Genomic DNA, 10010 nt, shown 5'->3' on the forward strand with positions numbered 1-10010 from the left:
CCTTTCAAAACAAAATGTGGTAGGCTCTTGGCTTTTCCCTTTCTACAAGAATATTGAATTTTAAATGTTATAACTAGTGTAACAGAGCATCTTGGTCATGGTTGCAACTTGAACTACCCAGGCTCAGCACTGAAGCACAATTTGCCTTTTTTTCTCTCATTAAATATCCAACAAAGTGCTAAAAGGAACCTCATCTCTGATATGCAAAATGTAGTCCCAGCACTGTGCTCAATTATGCTATTTATTCAGTCTTAATGGGACTAGCTGAAATCTTCCATTACTATTTTTTCCCTGCTTGTACAGTCCATGTGACTTTGTTTAGAGGTGGATGTCATTATCCTGGTCATGAGGCTTTTATTTATAAAATAAATGGGTTTTTTATATTTGAATTCTCTGCTCTTTCCACTTGGGCAAGGAATATCAGGCCATCTAGTTTCTGTGATATTTCATGAAACAGTTAAGCTTCCTGGTCCAATGCAGTATTTCTGTCTGCATTTGCAGCATGTGTTCTTTTCTCTATATTGTACCGTAATAAAGGACCATTAAACTGCACAATTTTTCTTAAGTGCTGTCAACACACGACACACTGTGGGCCAGCAAAGGTGAGTTATTGCCTGCAGCAACAAATCCCGCAGTTGTTGTATCGAGCGCAGAGAATCATGCTGTCCAGCCCTTAGCCCCATCTCTTACCTACAGCTGACCTGGGAATCACCAGCTCTTTTCCATCCATTCCACTAACACCAGCCAGGGGTGGCTGGAGCAGACACTGAAACCCACAGGGTGTGCGCAGTGTGGTTACTATCGCAGCCTCCTTTGGAAATACTGCTGGATTGCACGCAGATGGAGGGGTGCTGGGGTGGAGGCTGGTATTTGGATCCTCTTTTCAAGGACAGGCTCATTTCCCCCCTGCAGAATGCCACTGCTCAGGCTGGTGAAGGCAGAGCACATGGGTGTCTTGGCAGCGGCTTTGGGAGCGTGAAGGTTAAATTTCTGCAGTGTTGTGTGCGCAGCGCAGAAGGTGGCAGCAGTCATTGTGAATGGGAGCCTGAACCTAGCTGCTGGCTTCCCCAGAGCAAGTCACATCCCTGCCATACCTACAGCAGCTGCTGCTTTCTGGCAAAGGTACCAACAGTAAACACGATCCCAGAGAGGTGCTAAAGGCAAAGAATCGATGGTTATTGCTGCTTCAGCTTGGGGAAAGGAGTAAACAGACTGCAGTGTCAGATTTCTACAACTGCTCTTTCTCCCCGGGGGAATGAGCCTATCCACTCCTTGCCAGCTAAGCAGAGGTCAGGGCCATGCCAGCGGGTGTAGCTACCATTAGCCGACATGAAGAACAGTCCTGGTGTTTTTGTGGCATCTGTCTAAACTAAATAAGTGGTTGCAATAAAAGCAGTTAACCACTATTCCAGCTGGTGCAGATCCTCAAGTGTTTTGGTTTCTTAACAGGAAAACAACACAATTCAAACCTCCAGAGAAATTATCAGGCTGGAAGGGCCAGTCTATCATGGAAAACTGCATGGTATTAGAGTTGCCACAGCGCCACACATTTCAGTTGCAGCACGAGCCTTCCTCCAATGCCCAGAACACTGCTTTGTTCCTGGAGGTGGGTTTATGCCCAGCAGAAAGTGGGTTTGGATTCTTTCAACCTTTATTTTAATTCTAATGTGACGGTAAATATCTCTTTTGCCGATTTTTGATGTGTAACATTTTTTGCAGCTGAGGTGCAGGGCTAGCTGGCTTGGCAGGGAAAAACACCTGCTTGAGAAGCCACTTTGCTTCTTCTTTGCTCCCGCCTTGTCTGTAGGCACACCACAGAACGCTCTGAGGGTGCTTCTTTACAGCAACGTTTGTCTCGTCAGCAGCAAGTGTGTGAAAGCTTGACGTGATCCAAATCATTAAAAAAAAAAAAAAAAAAAAAGCCCCTCTATGACTGCTGTTAGATGTGGTGGCTGTGTTATGGCCACTTGACTATGCCCAGCAGGGTTAGGCCATTTTGAAGTGTGGTCTTGATTCTCTGTAATAAAATTATCGCTCTTCTGGGTCACTCCCATAGTGATAATGAAGCTTTTGTTATATTTCTTTAAGAAATATAAAAATCTAGGCCAGGTCCACAAAAAAAATTTAAATTCAAATCTATGATATAAAGAAATGTAGAATTTGCTCAGATCTGCTCTGTTGACTCTAAAATCGGGGGGGGGGGGGGGGGGGTCGGGGGGTCCCATTTCAACTGGTCCTTTATAGTTTCCTCCTGGAGCACCTTTTTTTTCCTACCTTTACCAGTGCTGTCACACAGGAATCCTACAAGCATACAAAGGAATAGTACAGTGTGAAACACACTTGGACATACAGGAGCTTACTTTTGAAATGTATCATTTAGACTGCCCAGTGCAAGTGTTCTGGGTAAACTCCCACCTGTCATTTTGCAGAAATAACAGCACAGATGCACAATTTATAATGGCCGTGTTGAAGTGTCTGAAGACACGGCTCATCCATGTGTATGTACCCCGCTGCTCTTGTGCCAGTCATCTGCTAACCCACAACCTCTCCACACGGCAACCTCTTGCTAATGCATCTTGTTTGGATGGAGCAGGCTTTTGGCTGGGCTGTATATATATATATATTTATTTATTTATTTATTTATTGTGTGTGTGTGTGTGTCTGTGTGTGTGTGTGTGTGTTTGTTCATTTGTTTTCTGATAATCAGGAACTTTACAAAAATGTGGGTGTTTTTTTTTTTTTTTTTCTCTTGCTATCAAGGTGATTACACAGCCAGCTCTTCAAGTCTGAATTTGCTTTTGTGAGCTAGCAACACCAGCATTTAGATCACCTGTGGTGTGGTGTGGCGTGATATGAAGGAGTCAAAAATCAGTCCCTCTCTCTTCATTTATACCTCAGCAATCTCGTTTGTGTGGAGCAGAGAGCTGGAATAGCAAGCATACTTCATTGTGGCAGGTTGATTTATAAGGTGGCATAAACACACAGTGCCCCTCTGAGGCTGAAGATTGCTTTGGTTTGCTGCCCCACTTCCATTAGTGTTATGTCACTCGAGAGTTATTTAGTCTGAACTCACTTTCATACCCAGATGTGCAGACAGAGCTCACCTCCCCAGTCCAGTGCCACCAGACACTGGCTCAGGCACCCACCGGGCAGGGATGAAGGGATGGTGACCTGTGGTGATGCTGATTGCTGCACATGCTGCCTGCAGAGCGTGGGCCCTCACAAACCTAACCCCCTGAAAATCAACTTACTCTTTCAGGTGGCCTCAAATCCATGGATTCACCTGAATCCATGGATTACCTAGATTTACAGCAAGGAGAGTCGTCCTTCCAAAGAAACATTTTTTTTCCTTGTATTTCAGTGTCCTGGTTGGTCCTGAGTGAAATTTTCCCTGGTGGGATCAGAGGACGGGCCATGGCTTTGACATCTAGCATGAACTGGGGTATAAATCTCCTCATCTCCTTGACGTTTTTGACTGTAACTGGTAAGATTTCTCCATGTCCTTCCAAGTTGATATTCTCCTAGTGAGCACAGTAGGTCTCTCTTTTACAAAAGCATTGCTATAATTGCAGCAGTGAAAGCCCAGTGGACGAGATCTCTGTTTAGGTGTCGGTGTAACTTCACCATTCCCACCACATCTTTCTTTGTGCTGGCAGCCTCAGCCTCACAGTGCTGGCTGTCAGACCACCTTGCATATCAGCTCCACAGGCTGTGAAGCTCAGGTCTTAAAAACACCATTGCCTTGGTAGGCTGAAAATACATGATGTTCAGGATTAAGTCCTACATCTACTGAAATCAGTGCAAGTTCTGTTCCAGATCAGACCACAGCTTTTTAATTTTTAAACACAATCCCATTTAATTCATTCCTTTTCACTGGAATGTCTCAGCTTTCAGAAAATTTGCTTTAGAAAAAAATGTCTTCGTGAGGTAAAAGTCTTTCACGTTTGAATGTGAGAAAGCAGACTACCATATATGACTTCTAATGGGATGGTAATCAAAGGGGAAGGTTAAATGCTGATGCTAAAATTTATTGATTAGCAAATTTAATTTTCTAATTTTATATTATATGAGGCTTTGCAAATTTTAGTTTTCAGTCTTATTGAGAGAAAATTTTTGCTGAAAATCAAAATATATTAGAGAGCAGAAATTCCAGGTTTCTCTTAGGTCTACATTACTCTCCACCAGAGGCAGACAATCAACTCACAAAAAGTAAAGGTAGTTTTTACCCCATTAGATGTTTTTTGAGACAGATTTGAAGGTGAGTGTGATCTGTTACTAAAATGGATTTTGCATTTGTGTCTTCTTTCCAAAAGGAAAAAAAAAAATAAATGAGAGAGACAGAGAGCGAGAGAGAAAGTAAAATAACCACATCCTCCATCCTGAGTATTATCTTAATTAAAACTAGGAAAAATATGACAGGTGAAGTTCACTGTGCTCACATTCTCACTTTAATTGGATCAAGGGTCTTCTTCAAAAGGAAACCATCCACTTACTCCCACTCACTGCCCATCAATTTGCATCACAGATCTGCACTCCTGAACTGCACAAGCTTTTGGACAAAACCAAATGAAAAAATGCGTATTGTAGGCAGTCTGGCTGCCAACACTTGCTCAGTCCTTGGACCAGACTTGATTTATTCTTAAGGAAATGTCCTCAAAACCAACCAGGGCAGACTTCAGGTGCTCAGTGTCAGCTGTTTCACCGGGAGGTCCCCTCTTGTCATGCAATGTTACATGCTGATGTACATCTCGCTGTTACCCCAGTCTCAGTTTCAAAGACTGAAGAGCGGCAGTAACTCCCTTGGCTTAACTGGATTTATGGAAGTGTAAATACAAGAAAATGTGCATTCCTCGTCTGTGGCAGAAAGGCAGGATTGGGAATTCTGTTGTCAAATGAATACACAGGGAGGTCACAGTGGCCAGCAGCATCTGCCCTTAGGTGCTGATGCAGAGATACCAGCTGGATTAGAAGCTTCAACTGCAATTTTCAGCTCATGACACAACTGACAAATGTCTCAACTGTCGAGGTTTATCTTAGCAGGGAAGAGGGCTAAGGGGGCTGCAGCAGACTGTTGGGTTTGTATACACCTTACTTTCCAGGGGCTGCAGAGTGCATCCCTCGGCCCAAGCACCTACCTGCTCCTGGATGGTAGGCTCAGAAAACTGCTAGTTCTTGGATGGCCCCTGTAGGAGTTCACTCTTGGATCACTTTCTGGCATAACACCCATGACTCGCAGTGGAAAGGCTGGGCACTGACAGGTGGGGAGGATTAACTGGAGACAACTGTAATAGTGTGAAAAATGCTTGGATTTGCTCCAAGAAAGAATGTGCACCAAAACCAGACACAGGCAAAAATTTATGGCACTCATGATCCCCACTGCCCTCCCACAAACCAGTAACAATAGCTACTAACTGTTTTCATCCAGAGGGATTGCAAATAAAATAAACCAATAGGTTCATGCTAAGTGGGCCAATATGAACTCATTAATTTTCTTTCATAAGTAGTATTAGAAAAAACAAAGCCACTCTTCTTTTTCAATATATGTGAGCTAAGAGTAGCAGCCTAGCTTCTTTCTAGCTTCTCCTGTTCATTAGGGGCTGTATCCTATAAAATACAGCAACAGGAAGAAAAATTGCAGTATTTGAAAATTAAGTAAGACATGTTTTCTTCCTTTGTAGAGCTCATTGGCTTGTCCTGGGTGTGCTTCATTTACACAATAATGAGCCTAGCATCACTGGCTTTTGTTATCATGTATATACCAGAGACGAAAGGATGCTCTTTGGAGCAAATATCCATGGAACTAGCTAAACAGTAAGTACCAAGCACGTGACTGCATCCCCCAAGTGTCTGAAGACCTTGCATTTAGGACTGTGTGTTTTGGGTTGCATGCAGAAAATGGGAAGGAGAGATCCTGTATTTCAGGATGTCCTAAATGTCACTTCAAGGCTCCATGTGAATTTTGATAGCTGTTGTAGGTGAGTTTTCCTTGTGTCTTTACTGAGTGGTGTAGATAGGTGGGGGTCAGTCTCTTCTCCCAAGCGACAAGTTACAGGACAAGAAAAAATGGTCTCAAATTGCATCAGGGGAGGCTTAGACTGGATATTAGGAAAAATTTCTTTACTGGAAGGGTGGTAAAATGTTGGAAGCGGCTCCCTGGGAAATGGTGGGATCAGGACCCCCAGAGATGTTCAAAAATTATCTAGATCTGGTACTTGGGGACATGGTCTCATGATGAAGATAGCAGTGTTAGGTTAACAGCTGGACTTGATGATTTTAGAGGCCTTTTTCGACCTATACTAATCCATGAGTCTAGGTACTTTATTTTGGCAGTAAAAATAATTAATGTGTGAACGTCTTAGCGTCATCCTGTATTTGTACTTTTTAGATTACGGGACAATTCTTGCAACTCAGCCAGGCTTGAAGGAGCTTGTTTAGAGACTAATTAGTTTACGGACTAACCACAGCGCTGCCTCTGGCCCTCGGGCTGTCCCTTCCCCTCCTCTGAGAGAAAAGCATCCATCCCTGCCGGAGCTGCAGCCGCAGCCGGAGCGTGCGGCGGGGCCGCCCCCGCGCGGGGAGCCGGGGAAGAGCCGGCGGCCGCCGGGGCATCCCGGGCTATCCCGGAGCATCCCGGCGTGACAGCCCGCCGCATCCCGGGCTCCGGGCCGGCTCTCCGGGGTGCGCTCCGCCGTCCTGCCGGGCCCCCGGCGCCGCTCTCGGCGGCAGGCGTGCTCCGCAGGGAGAGCGCTCCGCCGGCTGCGTGCAGTGGCCAACGCGTGCGGGGTTTTGTGCTTCTGCAGGAAATACGTGAGGACGCCCTTGTGCGGGGTGAGCCAGCGCAGAGAGAAACTGGTGCCGGTGGAACTTGCCAAGAGAGAGAAAGAGCAGCTCTACTAGAGGCGGGGCGAGCAAAGCAGCCTTCACCACAAGACTGATAAAAAAAAGAAAAAAAAAAAAAATGCTCTGTGATGCTCACACTCTTATGGGACACGCGGTATTGTTACTATACACAAGATACTCTCTCTTTTATTTCTTGGCAGAACTCCTTTCAGCGGCAGTTTACAGCCAACATTAAAGGTTGTTATAGTTTGTAACTAACTGGAAATCTAGGCTCTGTCTCTTTCAAACCAGCATCCCTCAGATCCCCCGAGGTTACTCACCTCCTGCATACAGGAGGTGAATGGAAACTGTAACATTGCACACAATTCTTCTAGTCCTATTCAATGAGAGTTCAGTCTGGAAGAAGTGCAAAGAAGAATCAGGGTGCCAGGGAGAAGGAAGAGTCTCACAGGAGGAGCCTACCAAAGACAGGTCTGTTTAGGCTGGCAAAAATGGGGCTGAAAAGGGCTAACAACCCTGTTGGTAAGTCAGGGAAAACAATGCTGTGGAACAAAAAATGGACAACTATGGAATGCAAAGGATGACATTAGTGCCGAACTACTGGATATAAACTTTTTATAAATTAATTTAGAATTCAGCTTAACAAGATTTGAAAAAGGATCTCATTCAGCTAAACTTAATTATTTATAACGCAGAGCACAGTCAAGTTGTAAGGGGAATTTTACATACATTTTCTCAGTAGGGCCAGAATTCAGTGAGCTAGGAGCTACTTCTCAGAAAACATTGTCAGATTCTTTAATGTGGGACATTAAATGCATCACTCTCTACAACTACCTGAATAGACATTGTAGCCAGGTGGGGGTAGGCCTCTTCTCCCAAGCAATCAGTGACAGCATGAGAAGAAACAGCCTCAAGTTGCAGCAAGGGAGGTTCAGGCTGGGTATCTGGAAGAATTTTTTCACTGTAAGGACAGTTAAGCATTGGAATGTCAATTGCCCAGGGAGGTGGTGGAGTCATCATCTCTGGAAGTGTTCAAGAAACCACTGGATGTGGCACTTTGTGCTATGGTTTAGTTGGCGTGGTGGTGTTTAGTCAAAGACTGGACTCAATGACATTGGAGCTAATTTCCAACCTTATTGATTCCATGATTTGCATAACCAATTAATCTTAACTGATGATGGCCTTACAGAAGCAGAGAGAGGACTTCTTTGGCCTCTCATTTCCATGAAAGTTGGAAACTGAAGATACCAGAGTCGATGCCAAAACACATTTATTTCTCAACACAGGGCACAAGTAGACTTTGACTTTTGGACTCAGAAAGTGATAATTGTGTGGTACATGGCACTGCACAGGGAGTTCAGGAACCCTAATAACTGCAGATCATAAATTATGTCCAGTTCTTGGTTATTGCTTAGCAAGCGTATCCTGAAGTACTCAACAAGCCTCTACAAAAGGTTATCCATATGGCTCCCATAAAAGAACGTTTTTTTTCTTCTTAGTAGGTTAAAAGATAGTTAGTTATCAGTAGATAAATATTTATTAGCAGATAAATAAATGGTTCTTTGTTTAAAGAAACCAATGCATGCTTTAAAAGCATGTTGACTCTCTCTAGCCACAAAGTGGCATTTCTTCCAGCATTTCATCGAGGCAGCAAGACTGACAGAGTCAGCTGGAGGGCAGATACTAGTTTGAACTAAGCACGTGATCCCACTTTATTTGCTGTCTCATAGCATTAAAACCACCTGACTGTTCTGCACTGAAAGAAAAGTGACTTACTGACCCAGATAAAGTTTTACTTCTGAGCAAAGCAGATCAGTTCTGATCAGATTCTCACATGGTTGCACTTCTAGATACTGACTTTACAAATTTATATGAGCAAGTCTAGTCAAGACAGTGAGGTCATGCTCAAAACCTGAAAACAAACTATTGAAGCCAAGGCCATTATTTGCCTGAAGTCACTGAAAATTTAGCTACCTCAGGATGAGAGCCTTAATTTTATAGCACTGATATCTATGAAAATCTCTTCACCTGCTTCATGTTTATGCCAGAGGATGGTTATCAGTATCATGCATTCTACTGAATTAGCTTCAGAATGAAAAATATTAAGGTGACTCTGGGTAGTCTTCCAAATATGCTGTCGACATAATTCTTATACTAACAAGTGCCTGGGATTAATTCTAGTAATATTTAGTATGACTGTATTTTAAGACTATGTCACAGGAAATTAATCCATTTCCTGATCCTGGACTTTACCAGGTAGTGGACTATTTGCATTTCCTTTTGTGTTCCCATTTTCTCTGGCTGGTGCTGTTTTTCGATAGCTGCCTCTAGATAGCAGATGTTTGCACGTACAATCCAAGCCTGTACTTGGATTTTTTAAAATTTCTATTACATTGTATTTAGTGAAAAGGGCCTCTGCAAAATCTTTACAACATTGCAGCTTCCCAAACCAACCTCTGCTGTAATAAATTTTCTTAATGTTCTTTTAAAAAATAAATTTAACTTAGAACACACCATAAAAATTGTCTCCCCGGGTTACAGTTTTTGGAATCATTGCAAGCTCTTCTAAACTTTTCCTATGCACACCTATTTAGTGCAGAAACAAATAAATAAAAATGCCATATTCCTGAAGAAGGGATAGTTTCAATACTGGTTTTACTGATGAGACAGTGATAGACCTTCAGATAACTCCTAAAAATGATGATGCTGTAGTCAAGGATTTTTAAAATCATTATAGCTACAGTCTCAATTGTAGTCCTACAGACTTAGCCTTATATGCCTATATAAATGTAGCCATACTTGTACAGTCTTTTGTAACAAAGCCTGCACATCTGATGACACAGAGCTGGCACCCACCATCTCATCAACTATAAAAACACAAGGGAAAAAAGGGATACCTTTTTATAAATCACATCCTTGGATCTCTGAAGCACTCCCCAAAGAAATTTGTCCCAGATCTAAAATTATTCAGTATCTTCATCAATGGACTGGATGACAGAACAGAATATGCTTCTTAAATACGCAGGCAACGCTAAGCTGGGAAAAACTAGGTTGGAATTCATAACTTCGGAAATCCATGGAAAAAGCAGGATATGATTCTGAAAATGTTAGCACAAATTTCTCTGCTAACACTAACTGCAAGTCAGAGAATGATAAAATGGTGCTAGAAA

At 43.1% G+C, this 10010-nt stretch overlaps 1 protein-coding gene across 1 annotated transcript in view; it reads left to right on the plus strand.

The window, feature by feature from the left end:
• SLC2A12 (solute carrier family 2 member 12) overlaps positions 1-9341 on the plus strand; it is a 32406-nt gene extending 23065 nt beyond the window's left edge. Inside the window, exons 3-5 of the mRNA XM_040060221.2 lie at positions 3362-3484; positions 5679-5811; positions 6801-9341. Coding sequence (XP_039916155.1) covers positions 3362-3484; positions 5679-5811; positions 6801-6897 — 353 coding nt within the window. The 3' untranslated portion in view covers positions 6898-9341. The remainder of the gene's footprint in view (positions 1-3361; positions 3485-5678; positions 5812-6800) is intronic.
• Positions 9342-10010: the final 669 nt, after the last annotated feature.

The sequence above is a fragment of the Hirundo rustica genome, chromosome 3 (genome assembly GCF_015227805.2).
Source record: "Hirundo rustica isolate bHirRus1 chromosome 3, bHirRus1.pri.v3, whole genome shotgun sequence".
In the NCBI taxonomy this organism is placed as follows: Eukaryota; Metazoa; Chordata; class Aves; order Passeriformes; family Hirundinidae; genus Hirundo; species Hirundo rustica.